General features: G+C 48.7%; 1 protein-coding gene and 1 non-coding gene across 2 annotated transcripts; both read left to right on the top strand.

Moving 5' to 3' along the window:
- Positions 1 to 1315: 1315 nt before the first annotated feature.
- Positions 1316 to 1422, top strand: LOC136514561 (small nucleolar RNA R71). Its single transcript, XR_010773716.1, has one exon. It is a non-coding gene; the product is annotated as a small nucleolar RNA R71 (small nucleolar RNA).
- Positions 1423 to 13501: 12079 nt separating this feature from the next.
- On the top strand, positions 13502 to 14920 carry LOC136514495 (uncharacterized). The gene is made up of 4 exons (XM_066508440.1): positions 13502 to 13781; positions 13851 to 14049; positions 14124 to 14270; positions 14356 to 14920. The coding sequence occupies exons 1-4, from the start codon at positions 13704 to 13706 to the stop codon at positions 14916 to 14918; spliced, it is 987 nt and encodes a 328-aa protein (XP_066364537.1). The 5' UTR covers positions 13502 to 13703; the 3' UTR covers positions 14919 to 14920.
- Positions 14921 to 15537: the final 617 nt, after the last annotated feature.

The following is a 15537-nucleotide window of genomic DNA, read 5'->3' as shown; positions in this document are numbered from 1 at the left end:
TTATTTTAATATTTTTTATATATATTTTTTTATTTTATTTTATTTGTTCACCCAACTTTTTATTTTTTTAGAAAAACTCAAACAAGGCTTAAAGGTAAAACTGCAGTAAACTTCTAGCCTCGATTTATCTCATTTGTAGATTACTTCCATTGTTTATGAAAATAATTACTTATAGTTCATTAACCAAGATTAAACACCATGTCTAATTTTGATTAAAGAAGGCCATTTTAATTTAAGCACCTTGCTTAATTTAAAAAGCCTATGTATGTACCACATGTGCCTATGTGAATACACCCAAACTAGAGCAAAGGACATAAACGAGGTAAGCATGAATTTGTATATCTTCATGGAGACAAAAATGAGTTAATGGAGTTGGTGAACAATTAACTTTCTCTTTTTTTCATATATGCAAGGTAACTGAAGTGGTGAGAGTGCAAGATACACGTTACCTTATGGGGGTCCTCTCCCAAGCTAGCTCAAAGCCTAAGATCTAGGGTTGTACACCCCTGTGCTTTTTTTGGCTTTTCCTGCATGGTTAGGATATGGTAGATCACGAGTGGACTTACCATCTCTCGTGATTACTGCATTGATATTTTCAAATGAAATCTCGAGTTGCCCCGGGATCTTTCAAAAAATCATATGTAGGAATTGTAGCAACAAGTTGGATTTTGAAATTTTTATTTAAGCTTAATTGATTGTTAAGGGAGGACGTTTAAACCTTCTATTTTTGAATTAATGTTTTCAAAAATTTCATTGTTAGAGGCAAGTTTCTTTGTCAAGTTTTCATGCATTTGAGCTTGCCCTAACACAAGATCTTCCAGGGAAGGGTGATTCAAACTGTAATTGGAATTGAAGTTTGAATTACCTCCTTGAATGGTGGTTGGTTGTTCCACCCTTTATTATCTCCTTGTGGATGGGACCCATTGTTGATGTAGGTGTTGTCCTCATGGGTTTCAGGGCAATCATTCCCCGAATGTCCACTTTCACCATAGACCTTGCATCTCATATGCAAGTCCATGGCCTTGATGGTGCCATACATTGCCTCCTTCCCATGGGCACACTCGTCAAGCCTTTTATTAGGAGGTCCATTTTTGTGGCAAGCACATCCGTCTCCTTCACGGTATGCAAGCCTTTTTGTTGTTCATCTTGGAGCCTCTCTTCACCCCACCATTGATTGGACACCATTTTCTTAATGAGAATAGTAGCTCCATTGATGGTGAGTGAGAGGAAGGCTCCTCTAGCAGCGGCATCAATGTGTCCTCTTGACATGGGGGTTAACCCATTGTAGAAGTTCTAGAGGACTAACCAATTTTCCATCCCTTGGTGCGGGCAGGCAAGGATGTATTGTTGCAACCTCTCCCATGCCTCAAGGATGGATTCTATAGTATTTTGCTAGAAACTTGAAATTCTGCTCCGCACAGCAATGGTTTTGCCCATGGGGAAGAATTTCACGAGGAACATGGTGGAACACTTGTTCCACGTGCTAACAGCTTCCTTGTCCTTATAGAACCACTTTTTCGCCTTCCCCAAGAGGGAGAAAGGGAACAACAGAGCCTAATGACGTCTGGTGCAACATCCTTGATGACAATGGTGTTACACAACTCAAGGAAAGTGTTGAAGATGTGCATTCGCGTCCTCGCTAAGCAAACCACAGAAAGGGTTTGCCTGCACCATCGTGATTAGCCTGGGGCTGAGTTCAAAGTTTCTGTTGCCCGTGTTGACAGCAGGCCCAATGGGCACATTGGCAACAGCGGGGATGGAGTGCTCGTGGAGTGACTTTTGGGCCATAGCAGTAGTAGCGGATGGTGTGGGGGTAACTAGTTCGTTTATCAGTGGAGTGGCAGAAGAAGAAATGGTGCGGGACCGGTTCTTCCTTAGGAGTGCCTCTAGATTTTTGGTGAAGTTTGTCGGCAAATCGAAACTAGTCTAACACTATCCTGTTTTCATCCACAATAGGAGAAAACAAGCAAGTTATCCTATTATGAACAATGGCTACTACACATGCATATTATCATAAACATGTCCTTTTAGATTCTTTTAACCAGTGCATTCCTCGGCAACGCCGCTAGAAATGCTTGTTGGCATTCCTTAGCGTCCCTAGTAGGATTTGTGTTTCCTAGCAATGGCACTAGAAATGCCGTGACAATATTTTTGAATACATGCAGAAATATTCCACAAGCGCACGGATATATCGTTGTAGCATTTCACCTAGAAGTATTCGGGTATCGTTCATTTATATTTTCCCAAAGGAAGGCATGATGTAAAAGTCTCTACTAGGGACATGAACAAGAAAACTTGACTGTTTAATAGACCAAAGTTCATAACAGGGGTAAGCCAAGATAAATATTGGATAGTGTGACACACACTCAAGCAAATCTCAAGGATAAAGATAAAAGAAAGAATAAAGAATATACCTAAACTAGAGCAGGCTTATCTTGCATAACTATGCTAAGATGAGCAGATAGTCATACAAGTACATGAATTTCTAGGGGTAGAGATCCTAAGTTAAGATTGCTTTGGTCACTATAAACTTATTTTGGGCACCAGAGCACACCTGGTCTCCTAGGCAATACTGGCCATTAGCTCTATGCCATATCCGAATGTGGGGGATTATGAAGGACAGATAGGGCAGTCACCACCTACCGCCTACCCCTCAACCAGAGGATACGAGGCCCATAAAGGTTACCTCTAGCTTAGACACCGCGCCTATGCTATCGGTTACTACTCTAGCGTTGGCCAGGAACATCCGTCTTTAACAGGACTCCTCTACTAGAGCATCCGCCATGGGGACGGACGACAAACCCACAAGAACATAATGACCAAAACTAATCTTAAAGTAGAACTCACTACCTCAATTTAGGTCTTGGTCTAAACATGTATGTTGTATGAAAGATTAAGCATAAAGTTTCATATGCTAAATGAATAACATAAGAACTTTGCTCTAATTTCATAACATAGCTATAATGATATGATAAGAGCAAGAACATAGAAGAACTCTTCATATTGTTCATACCAAGATTCCTTCTAGATGTCCTAGCTCTTCAAAGTAGCTTCTCCTAGCTCCAACTACACTACTAAAAATAGCAAAAGAGTACAAGTGGAGGGAGAGAGGCTCTTGTGTGGTGTGTGTTGAAATGAGAGCCCCCATCTATTTATAGCTATGGAAACAACGGTTCTAGAGAATATTTCACTGGATCCCACATGCAACCATCATAGAGGCACCACCAGGAGATGCCACGTGGAAGGAGGAGATAGTTGGTGCCCCTAGGGGTGTGGGCGCACCCAGGTGTGGCCTTCCCGCCACTGTCTTCTGCATGGTGTTTTGTTCTTGGGCTAGGGTCACATCTTCATCGGTGTTTGGCCCAGATTCGCAAGGTAGGTGGGCTTCTCTCCTTGTTTCTCTTCTACACTTTGTTGGAAAGCATATTTTTGTCACCTTTTCCACCATATATGTGTATATGTCTTGTAAAATAATAATTTTCCAATACAAGTGGAGATAGGTCAAAGTGATAACATATATGTTTATGTCATGCTTAGTTTCCTCCTCTTTTCGATCTTAGTTGGTGGTAAAATGTTGTCGCTAAGGACCACCAACAAGAAGCAAGTCCATAGAGCAAGCCGCCATGTTGAGCTTGCAAGGATCTAGCAGAAACTCTTCTTTTTGGGGTGTCTTGCGGGCGACTCATGGGAGCTTAGTCTGCACTTCTTGATACTCTTTGCGGCGCTGGGCATCTAATTTCCTCTAGGCCTTCCAGACTCTCTTTATGGCGTCTTGTAGGTACATGGCAGTCTTCATGTACTCGATGAGGTGGACCTTGTTTGACACATTCTTCCTTCTTGCTTTAGATAACTCCTTGTCTTTAGCCTGTAGCTCCTCTCCTAGCTCATGGATCTTCTGTCTGAGGCAGTGATTGTCGTGCTCCAGCTCCAAGATATGCCTATCTTGGTAGAGCACATGTCTCCCTATGACCTTGAGGCAGACTCCTCCCTTAGCAATGAGGGCTCCCTCAGCTTCTTCCCACTGTTCCTTGGCGTTCTCCAAGGTGTTGAGTGCTCACGGTAGCAGGCGGTAACGTCCACTCCTGAGACGCTCATATGCATCACGCATCATGAACTGAAGGGCAGACCATGACGCATACTGAACTATAGAGGTAATGGTGCTTTCCACCTCACAATTGGTGAAGGCTTGCAGCTCAGGCACTTCCTTGTAAGTGAGGATTTGGATAGTGACTAGGAAGTAGTCCTCAGGCCCATTGGGTCCAACTTTGCAGTGGCAGTACTGGCATTTCTCCTTGGGGACACCAAGTTCCTCAAGCACTTTGCGGAGTACTTGGGCGTACCCATCGTGGAGCTTGTCATCGATAGAAAGCCGTTCAAAGGTTGTCATCTGCATTTACAATCCAAGAAAAGGGGTTAGCATGTTAGGAAATGGGGCAATCCATGCATAAATAGATGGAAGGTCAGTACATATAACCAAAAAGACAAGTATCACCCCTAATTCTATCGTCTAGTCCTAAGGGTCTCATCTTAGGGTCAAGTATGGCTCTAATACCAATTGAAATGATCTCGATTTCCATGAAGGTAAATCCATAGATTCGAACCATAACGTGATAGTCCTAGATGATCATTCTATCACATTGTCGAAAAATAGTCGATATCACAAGTCATACCTCGAATACCTATCTTATAGAGTACAAATAACAAGGTTTACTCATTATTACATCGCCACTTGGTGGAATCACTCATAGCACATAGCATCTAGAATAGCATCAGGTAGAATGGCAGCAGGCGTAGACTTCATCTCCCAAACTAAACTTGAGCGAAGGACAAGACCTCTAATCCTCCCAACCATCTCTCTGGTAGTCGTACTCAGATTCGGGACCTGCCAAACAATTATCAGTACGATTTGTACTGGCCACTGGCTCCCACCCTATGCTTTGCATTTGCTTTGTGGTAGTGGATGCAAGGGTAGAGCAAAAGACCTAATTATGGCTTTGTGGTAGCTTCTTCCAATGACTTTGATGTGCTGCTACAGCGCCAACACCCGCTCGTGTTCTTCAGTCGGACGGTGGCACCATGACATCGCTCCTTGGTAGCATATGAGCGAGCTCATAAGCCTCGTACATGCCATCAGGCACTGGCGGCGTTACCTCTTGGGACGCCGCTTCTTGGTAAGAACCGATCATTACGGCTTAAATTTATTATTGGACTGGCGTCTCACAATGACTCCCCAGCACCACTCGGTGGTAGCTGTTTGGGTTCGACTTCTCCATCGAATACAAGGTAGGTTCCACCAACACCGTGCCAGATGCTCTGTCTTGCCACAACACGGAGGAGGGCGCCGTGCTTCGACTTCATCGCCCGTCTCCAGAGTGCGCACGACTCCAACCCAGCTAGTGGCGGGCCAACCATAGCTCTTTGGTCCCTCATCAACGGCCTGGTGGCGTTCAACGGCTGCCTCTACATCCCGTTGGCATCACCCCTGCTCCACAGCTATGATAATCACCCCTGCTCCATAAGATCCTCGCCGCCATTGAAACGATCTCGATTTCCACGAAGGGAAATCCACAGATTCGAACCATAACGTGATAGTTCCATATGATCATTCCATCACATTATCGAATAACAGTCGATATCACAAGTCATACCTCAAATGCATGTCTTACAGAGTACAAATAGCAAGGTTTACTCATTATTACATCGCCACTTGGCGGAATCACTCAGAGCACATAGCATCTGGAACAACATCAGGTAGAATGGCAGCGGGCGTAGACTTCATCTCCCGAACTAAACTTGAGCGAAGGACAAGACCTCTAATCCTCCCAACCATCTCCCTGGTAGTCGTACTTAGATTCGGGACCTGCCAAACAATTATCAGTATGATTTGTACTGGCCACTAGCTCCCACCCTATGCTTTGCATTTGCTTTGTGGTAGTGGATGCAAGGGTAGAGCAAAAGACCTAATTATGGCTATGGTTTCCTATGCGAGTATAATCAAAGTTTTATAACAATTCATCAAGTTTTAACCCATCTCATCCACACACATCTCACCACACTCACACTCTCTAGTTGGCAAGGACAACTCCCTCTCGTGCCTTGCCTCAACGGCCAAAGCCGGAAACCAACAACAAACCCAAGGGGAAGAGAAGAAGGGACTCCACTCTCTAGTTAAGTGAAACAGTAACATAGGAAAGGTCCATAGCCGAAAAGACGACATATTTATCGATCGATCAACATACACTCTGCAAAGGTTTACACTACCATCAGATCCTCCATCATCGATGACCGTCGTCGTCTAGGCTGATTCTGACTGCTTTCTAGTCTAAAACAATACCATCCTACCACTTAGTCCTGGGGAACCCCAGATTTCTCCAGCACACTGAGATTGTGAAACCTAAATACCAGGCCCCACAAGTGGTAATACGCACCTAGAATTGTTCAGGAATCCAACATCCTCACCCCCACACTATCAACTTACAACCTAGCAGTAATGGCATCGCCCAGATTAGTCCATAATTGTCTCCTCCCTAGAGAGGAGCGGATGGGGCGCAAGGATTCCTATGAACCGGTTCCTAGAACATATAAATCCTTAGGGTGACCAAACAAGACATCTTCACAAAGGGGGTTCCGACACCCCGTGCTTCAACAACACCTCTACTTCGGGCATTCATCCCACAAAGAACACTGCTCCTCGGAGTCTATACCTCAAACCGGTACCTGCCATAGGTACAACTCTCAAGGAGCGCATAGGTCACACTTTAGCAAGACTTGCTCAATAGCTCATCATGGAATCCTGCTCGGTCGACACAACCATCACCACACACCCAAGACGCACCCCAAGATCTCCCCAAGTTGTTATCACATTATTTCCACATTATCGGCACCATGTGCCTTAGCCACTCACAAACAATCCTCCACCAAGCATCATATTATAGATATAATGTGTAGTAGAAGCAAGTAGTAAGCAGTAAGTGAGCATCTAGCCTAACAGCGGGTGTGTAAGGGTAATGGTTGCATCAAGATAAAGGCTCCAAGCAATTCTACCATGCAACCTATCATAGTTCAATTGCATAAAAATAGAGCACTAGCAGCTACATTATTACATATCTAGTAGGATTCTACGAGATTGGGTGGTACATGGCACCTATAGGCAAGTCATCTCCCAACTCCTCTATGTAGTCATAGTTGTCCTCCTCAGGATTCTGCTCCTCCGGGCTATAAAACGAGACAAATAACTATGATAAGCGACTCCTATAGAAGATCACAAAGAAGCAACAGAAATTCAAAAGATCCAAATGCTAGGCTCGGTTCACATGCACGGCTCACGATGGTCTACGTGTTGGGTCTATGGACCGTTGGCTGGTTCCATGGTGGACTGCATCCACCTTTCTTTCTCCTCCTTCGGTTCACAATGAACTAGGTGCATCGGGTGGCTTCTTGGCGAGGCGCGTACACCATGCCATTCACCGGCGGCAAGGCCTACTGGCAACGCTTGACAATTTGCTCGGCAGGGCTCCTACGGCCTCCTAGGGGCTTCCTGTAGTCCAACGGGCACGGTGGGGGCTTGAAAGTGGCTTCTTGGCCACCGGCAAGATAGGTAGTGGTGCTCGGCGGCCTCGGCGGCTCGACAGCGACGTGCAGGACCTGTGGGCATGCACTCGGCAAGGCGGCTGTGGCTCTCTTGAGTGCTCCTACCACTCCAGCAAGGCAGTTGAAAGCAAGGGTTGTAGCCTATGGCTCCTCGACGCCAGCCAAGATGGCAGTGGGCATGGAGGCCACAGTGGCTCTAGCGAGGCAGTCACCTAGGGCCCAAGGTGGCCCCTTTTCTTTTCAATTGAGGTCATCGAGAAGTAATCAAAGGTGGCACTAGTGGCTATTCTTTATAGTGGAGTCCGCCCCGTGGCAAAACACACGGCTGAGATCCGGTGAGATCTCAGCTCTAGGGAACTAGGGCTAGGGTAGGTCCTAAGTTCAACCATCTATGTGGCTGGACTTCCAGGGTGGCGGCGGACACCATCAGCCCATCCCTTTGCATCAAGGCAGCTAGAATCAACGAGAACAACCACGACACGGTGGTGCTTTGGCAAGTGGCCACACTGAAAGGTCCTTGTTTGGTTTTGGTAATTGAGTGACAACTTAGGTGGACTAATTGTGTTTATGTGAGATACACAGGTGATTAGTCCACAGGTACATGTGTGTGTGAGCAACATATGCCACGGAGGTGAAAATGGCTTGGAGATGTTGCAAAGCTCACACATGTGATGATGAAGGAGCTTATTGCACATGAGACATGACATTGAGTCATGTGATTAAGGTGGAGAAGATCAAGACAAGACTTGGCTTGATGGACCGGTTGCAAGCGTGAAGGACAAGTCAAAGGCTTTGGAGTGATGAACCGCGTGGCGGTGAAGCTTGAGCAAGACTTGGCGCCGATGGACGATGGCAACGGTGAAGAGCAAGTGAAGTCAAGATCGATGAACCAATATGATCACGTGATGATATGAAGTGGATCATATCATTGTTGATTGTGTTGGTGCATGTGTTGCATCAATGTTGGAGGAGATGGAATGGAATGCACAAGGCAAAGGTATAACCTAGGGCATTTCATTTCACCGGTCATAGGTGTGTAGAGAAGTTTATGACCGGGTTTAGGATAGATGGTCGTACTATCAAGAGGAGCAAACTTGTTTGCATATCGGTCATCTAAGTGCCACTGGAGTGATCTAACTTTGCATCATCGCTAGGATTGAGTGGCGTGGCAAGTTGAGTGGCTAACCCTTTGGGAAATGATTGTGAAAAGCTAACACACATACACATGGCGGTGTACACTTGGTGGTGTTTGCACATTTACAAAGGAGATGAAGTTGGAGTTGATGTGGATCAACTTGGTGAAGAAAAGGAGTGAGTCGCGCTGGTCAGAGAGTGACCGGACGCGTCCGGTATGGTGACCGGACACGTCCAGAATTAACCGGCGAACTCAGCGACCAGACGCGTCCGGTCGCCACACCGGACGTGTCCGGTGTGAATCTGCATGGTTGGCGTTCTGTGAACAGTCGACCGGACGCTGGTAGCGTCCGGTCAAGGGTGACCAGACGCGTCCAGTCAGACCTGGGTGCTTACTGGACTCGACCGGACGCAGCGCCTCAGCATCCGGTCATGTCTGCTTCTGCGTCCGGTGTGAGCGTCCGGTTGGACATGTTAGAGAGCCGTTGTGGCAATGGCTAGTTTGAATGGGACACGTGGCAATCAGGCGCTACCGGACACGTCCGGTATTGCGACCGGACGCGTCTGGTATGCACGTCCGCTGCGTCCGATGCAGCGTTCGGTCAGCCCAAAAAACGCCCAGTGAAGGGGTAACAGCTAGTTTAGCCCTTGGGGCTATAAATAGAAGTGGCCCTCGGCCATGGCTGGGGTTGAACACCTAAGGGGACTTAGTGTCCATGCTTGTGAGTGCTTGGGAGCCCTCCATCACACATATACATGATAGTGATCATTCGATTATGTGAGCGAGCGATTCTAGTGCGATTGCATCGTGAGGTTGCATCGAGTGGCACTAGGTGATCATGATTGCAAGCCGGTGGTGCTTGTTACTCTTGGAGGTTGCCACCTCCTAGACGGCTTGGTGGTGGTCTCCGTCAAACCCTGCAAGAAGGTTGTGCGGCACTTCGGAGAAGTGCTTGTGAGGGGCATTGTGCTCGCCCCGCGAGAGCCGCGAAGAGCAACTTTAGTAAAGCGTGTCATCGAGCTACCCTCACTTCCAGGGTAGGTTCTTGTGGCGCCCGATGTGCGGGCTTAGCAGGTGATGCTAATTAGCCGCCGAACCACCAAGTGAGCGGTCGACACAACGGGGACTAGTGTGTTGGCAAACACATGAACCTTGGGAGAAAAATCTTCGTGTCAACCTTGTTCTTCCCATTGGTTTGCATCCCTGTTACACAAGCTTGTAATTACTTTTATACATATTAAGCTTGTGCAGTTGCTCTTGTAATTAGTTAGCTTGTGTAGCTTACTAGTTATCTTCTTGCTTGTGTAGCATAGAAGTAGCTCCCTGTCGACGAAATATGGTCGGCAGTCTACCTAGGGGTATGCCCAAGGTAGTAGATTATCGGCAGACAGATGCGCAAGCCCCAAACAAGACGGTGACGCAAGACAGACACGAGGTTTTATCCAGGTTCGGCCGCCAAGAAGGCGTAATACCTACGTCCTGCGTCTGATTTGTATTGCTGTATGTCAATGAGAGATATTTTTTAGAGGGGTCCCCTGCCCGCCTTATATAGTCCGGGGAGCAGGGTTACAGATCTGGAAACTAATCCTAGTCAGTTACAACTGCCATATCTGGCCGGATAAGGATTCCTATTCTAACCGACCAGGATCCTGCTTGGTTGCCAAATCCGTCTTGATTCCTTGTGCGGGACTCCGATCAGGTTAACTGGGCCGCACGTCATCTTTCGGGTGGACTGAACCCATCGATCCGGGCCAGCCCAAGCTTAGCCGTAAGGGTATAGGGGTTAATACCCCCACAGCTAGTCCCCGAGCATCATGTATTATGCTGCGACACGCCTTTTGAACCTTCTCCGACAAGCGAGGCTTGAATTCTTGACGCCTCCGACCACCGTCATCACCGGAGAAGTAGGTTGTCCGAAGAATGTATGGTGCTCTTAAGAAAAAAGAAAAAGATATCTGTCCCAGGAAGTGTGCCCACTTGTATTTCTGAAAAGAAATGTAAGTGCATCTTGAAGCGTAGCATCTTTGATCATCAGAAGCGTAGGGGTCGAAAAACAAACACATTCACCGCAAGGTGAAGTGTGCCCACTTAGTCCCCGAGCCTGGTAGTAGGTGACATAGGCACGTGGTGCCAGGGTCTAAAAAGAATTCCCAGTTATGTTGAGAACCCAATCGTCGTACAGGCGATACGAGATGCACCGGCAGGTGCATCGTACCGATGTAGTCCCCGAGCTTGCTGGAAGGCAAGGTATGAGCCTTGTAGCAAGGTCTAAAGAAAAGTCTCTTAACTGTATGTGAGTACAGATCACATGTAGCCAAGGAGAACCATTATGCAAGCAGTGGTCGGGGCAGTCCCCGAACACGGCCGTGGTCGGAGCGATCCCCGAGCACAAAAGTGGCCTGGGCAGCATCCAAGCACAGTAGTGGTCTGTGCAATCCCCGAGCACATTAGTGGTCTGAGCAGTCCCCGAGCACATTAGTGGTCTGGGCAGTCCCCGAGCACTTTAGTGGTCTGGGCAGTCCCCGAGCACTTGCGCTGCTTGTACCATTATTTTGTGTACTTCTCTCTATTCTCTGCCAAGTCCAGTCTGACACGTCTGGTCAAAAAAGTAAATAGGTATAGTACGTCATTCTGTCTTCTCTTCTTTCTTTTTTTTTTTTTTTTTGCAAACAGTCGGTTGACACCTGTATTGAGGTGTGTCAGTGTGGGCCCCCTTACACCATCAACGAAGAGGCGCGTACACTGTTAACGAAGGAGCGCGTTTATTGGCGCAGATTTCGAGGTTGTGTGAACAACCGTCTGCGGCGCGTGCGCACGACTCCCAATATTCTCGGGCGGACGAAACGACGGTGATCTTTGTTTTATATAATGCAGATCTGGTAAGTTACTCATACCATTCCCCATTGTCATCCGCCGCCGCAACCTTCTTCTTCCTCCTGCCGAACCCTATTCCCCAAAAATCATCACCAATCCCCTCGGTCTCCCGCATCCACCCACTTCGTAAGGACGAACTAATGGCGAAGAGAGACGCCCAGAAGAAAGGCGGGGTCATGGCGAAGGAATGGTGGAAGTCGCGGAGCAACGAGCAGACCATCGAGGACCTCGTCGCCATGGGAGTGCTCCACAACAAGGCACTTGCGGGATGGCGTGCACCGGAAGGAGAAAGCTTCCCCGATCCACAACCAGGTGAGATTGTGGTCTTTGAAGATTTCTTCAAAAGGGGTTTTGGGATTCCAGTGCACCCTTTCCTTCAGGGTCTCTGTTTGTACTACGAGATTGGGATTTGCAATCTGCATCCCAACTCGATTCTTCTTGTCTCCACCTTCATCCATCTCTGCGAGGCTTATGGCGGCTTCCAGCCCCATTTCGACCTCTTTCGCCACCTATTCTGTCTTCGGAAGAAAGGGAGCGGTGGCTCGAAGATCGCCGGAGGCGTTTACCTGAACCTGCGCGACGGCATGAAGGCTCAATACCTGCACTGCCCCTGGAACACCTCGTTGGACGAGTGGTACAAGAAGTGGTTCTACATCCGTGAAGAGCCGAACACCATCACTCTGTGCGATGTGGGCTTGATTCCAGAGAAGAAAAGCAGCTGGTCGGAGAGGCCCGAGAACTTGGAGCAGATCGCCGAACTGCTCGGGATGATCCCGTGGGGAAGGCTTGATGGCCCGAGTGTTGTCGGCAACTTCATCAGCCGAAGAATTCAGCCTTGCCAGAAAAGGATTCACCCTGGCTTCGAGTACCAAGGAGGCGCTGATCCGACGAGGACCAGAAAGGAGCCGCTCGACAAGATGGAGATCAAGGCCAGGATTGGAGAGCTATTCAACCTGGCCGATCCCAATTATGTTGCACTGAACGCCATTGAACACGCCTTCAAGCTGGCTCGCCCTCCCCCAAAGGTAAATGACGCCTCCTTTTAACTGTAAAGTCATGTTGTATCAAGAAAATAACTGTCTTTTCCTTCATTTTGTGTCTCAGTATAATGGCCGTGACCGGGCAGGAGTGTTTGTGTCGCCTCCCCCCGGTGTAGAGTGGCCGCAAGCTACTGGGCCAACCGCCCAGACCAGCGCCAGGACCGACGGCGTTCACTGGGCGGTACTCGAGACCGTAGAGGACGCCTCGACCAGAGCCGCCGGCAAGCGTCCGGCTGCCAGCAAACGACGCCAAGCCATCATCTCCCAGTCGGACGACGAAGCAGAGGATGCGGACATCTTCCGGCTCGTCCCCCGAAAGAGGAGAAGGCAGGTGGGGCCGTCGGAGCAGGGTGGCTCCTCTGTGCCAGGCAGTGGTCACAGCACCGACCACAGCAACACAGAGCACAGACGAAGAGAACATGCCGCATCATCCTCCGACGCCCGTACCGGAGGTTGAACAAGTCCCGGTGGAAACTGCCGAGCAAGCAGAGCAGGGGCGGTCGAGGAGGCGTTCCTTCGCCACATCCTTCCGCAAGTCAAAACTGTAAGTATATATATTTTTGATGTAAGCTTTGCATTTTGCAGTGGATGCTATTGTCTTCTGAATTTGTCTCTGAATGTATTAGATCCGCGTCCACCGAAAGCCCCGACCAGCTAGCTGGGTGCAGAACGTCCTCTCCAAAAACGGCGGACAAACTGCTCAGCAACCGGCCGTGGAGGAGCCCATGGCAGGGACTCTGCCTGGGCCTCAGCAGGCGGACGACCAGACGCCAGTCCCCGAGCAGAATACAAGTGCTCCGAGCACAAACCCTGATGAGGCGGATACCACAGCGCCACGGGAGCTGGATCTAGCCGAGGAGCAGCAGCCAGAAGTTGCCCAGAACAAGGGTGCCGACGCGACGGCTCGTGGGAAAGCCCTGGTGGTCGTGGAGTCTGCAAACTCCGGACCACCGCCGCCTCCCGAACTGGAGGCTGAAGAGGATGAAGTGGAAGAAGTCCTGGGCCGTCCCCAAGATAGACGACAACATGTATATGTGTCGCGCTATCGGAACGACGAATGGGTCATGCACGAGGAGATCCCAGAGGCCGAGGAAACCTTAAGAGTTGAACGAGCGGCCAAACGCCTGGTGACTGAAGTCCAGGTATATTTGGCTTTAGTCCTTAAACCTGTTGTGTAGTCGAACTATCTGACGTAGCTTGTCTGTATGCAGGACGTGATGAAAACTGCAAGGTACCGAAAAAGGTGCTTCGACCAGATAGAAGTAGTCATGAAGACCAATAAGGAGCTGACGGCTGAAGTGGAACGCCTACGGCGCCAACTTGAAGCCACCGACCAGGAGAGGACAAACCAAGAAGCACAGAACCAAAACCTGGTCGGCCAGCTCAAAAACAAAGAGCAGGAGAAAACAGGTAAGTGTTCACCGTATCATAGCAAGTGCTGGACTTGTGTTGTTTTGTTCTTGACAGTAATAGCTGTAATGCAGGTTTAGAAGCTGAAGTGACCCGCCTCCAGGGGGAGAACAGCCGTGCGTTTGCAGAATGTGGTCGCCTGAAGGAGGACAACGAGAAATTGGCACGCCGCCAGTCGGAACTCCAAGACCACACTAACAGAATGAAGGACGACCTGAAAAGTAAGCACTCCAGACCACCTTTCTCGTTAAATTGCCCGCATCGCCTTGTCGTGTCATCACGTTTGATGTCTTGTACTGTTTTCAGTTTTGAAAGTCAATGCCAAGAGGCACCTTGAGGCCGTGATCAAGGAGCGCGACGACTGGAAAGCACAATGCCTTAAGGCCTCCGAGGAGCGGGACACGTGGAGCAAGCGGTGCCAAGAAATGGCAACTGGCATTGTGCCCGTCCTCGACCTTATCGACCCGGCGCTCACAGAGGAAGAGCTAAGGACACCTCAGCTCGGACTGGTCGAGAGATGCAAGCAAGCATGGGGATGGTTCCAAGACTTCGTGAAGGAGGCGGGTGAGTACACGGGTGCCCATGTGCTAAGCATGGTTCGTGCTCACTACCCCCTGATCGATCTCAAACGCTTGGAGGCTGGGTACCCGAAGGAGATAGACCCAGACCAGGCCGAAGAGCTTCGGACGGCCCAGCTGGACTTGTCGTCAAAGATAATTGGCGATATTAACCTGTGCGGAGGTGGGACAGCACCTGTGCAGGGTATGCCATCGACAAGCCAGCTGGAAATGCCATCAGCTACAAGCCAACCAACGGAGCCTGCGGTCTCGACCAGCCAGGCACCGGCGGGGCCATCCCCTTCAGCTTGACTAGCCCCAGAGTCCCCGAGACTCGAGTAGGGTATCAGAGGCGGCAAGCAGTAAATGCCATGCGCCCCGACCAGCCAATGTAATAGGCTTAAAGCTGTAGAAGGAGGACATAGTTGTGTTATTGTAAACTTGAGCCTTTTCAGGCAAGCTTGTAATAACGTAACTGTATATCATTATAAGCTTGTTTGTTTTATACAAAACGTACTTTAAGCTTGAGATTCTGTGTTGGTGTAACTAAGTGGGAACGTGTTAACGTTCTGTTTAGTTGTACCGTTTTGCTCGACACGTCATCCTGAAAAGTTTGTGCGGCCCTAGTCTGGCATGTGGTCGGAGTATGAGGTACTATGACCTGTGCACACGTGAACGCAGACAAGCCAAACCAGGGGGGACCTGCCGATCACCCGCAACGTAGAGAGCGGATCCCGTGCACGTGTTGGGAGGAACCGGAGACAGGACCTGCTCCGAAAACCGTAGAAGGAGTGGTGGTCGGCTTGTACTGGCTTAAGTTAGAATAACCATAAAATTTGGAGTGACACATTAGAGTGGTCGGAGAAATCATAGTTGCTTTAGTAAAGTAAATCGAAAATACAAGTAGAGTACATATCTCAGTAGTTAAGCA

Source organism: Miscanthus floridulus, chromosome 16, assembly GCF_019320115.1.
Source record: "Miscanthus floridulus cultivar M001 chromosome 16, ASM1932011v1, whole genome shotgun sequence".
Classification (NCBI taxonomy): Eukaryota; Viridiplantae; Streptophyta; class Magnoliopsida; order Poales; family Poaceae; genus Miscanthus; species Miscanthus floridulus.
The sequence above is the reverse complement of the archived record's forward strand: the minus strand, read 5'-3'. Positions and strand labels throughout refer to the sequence as shown.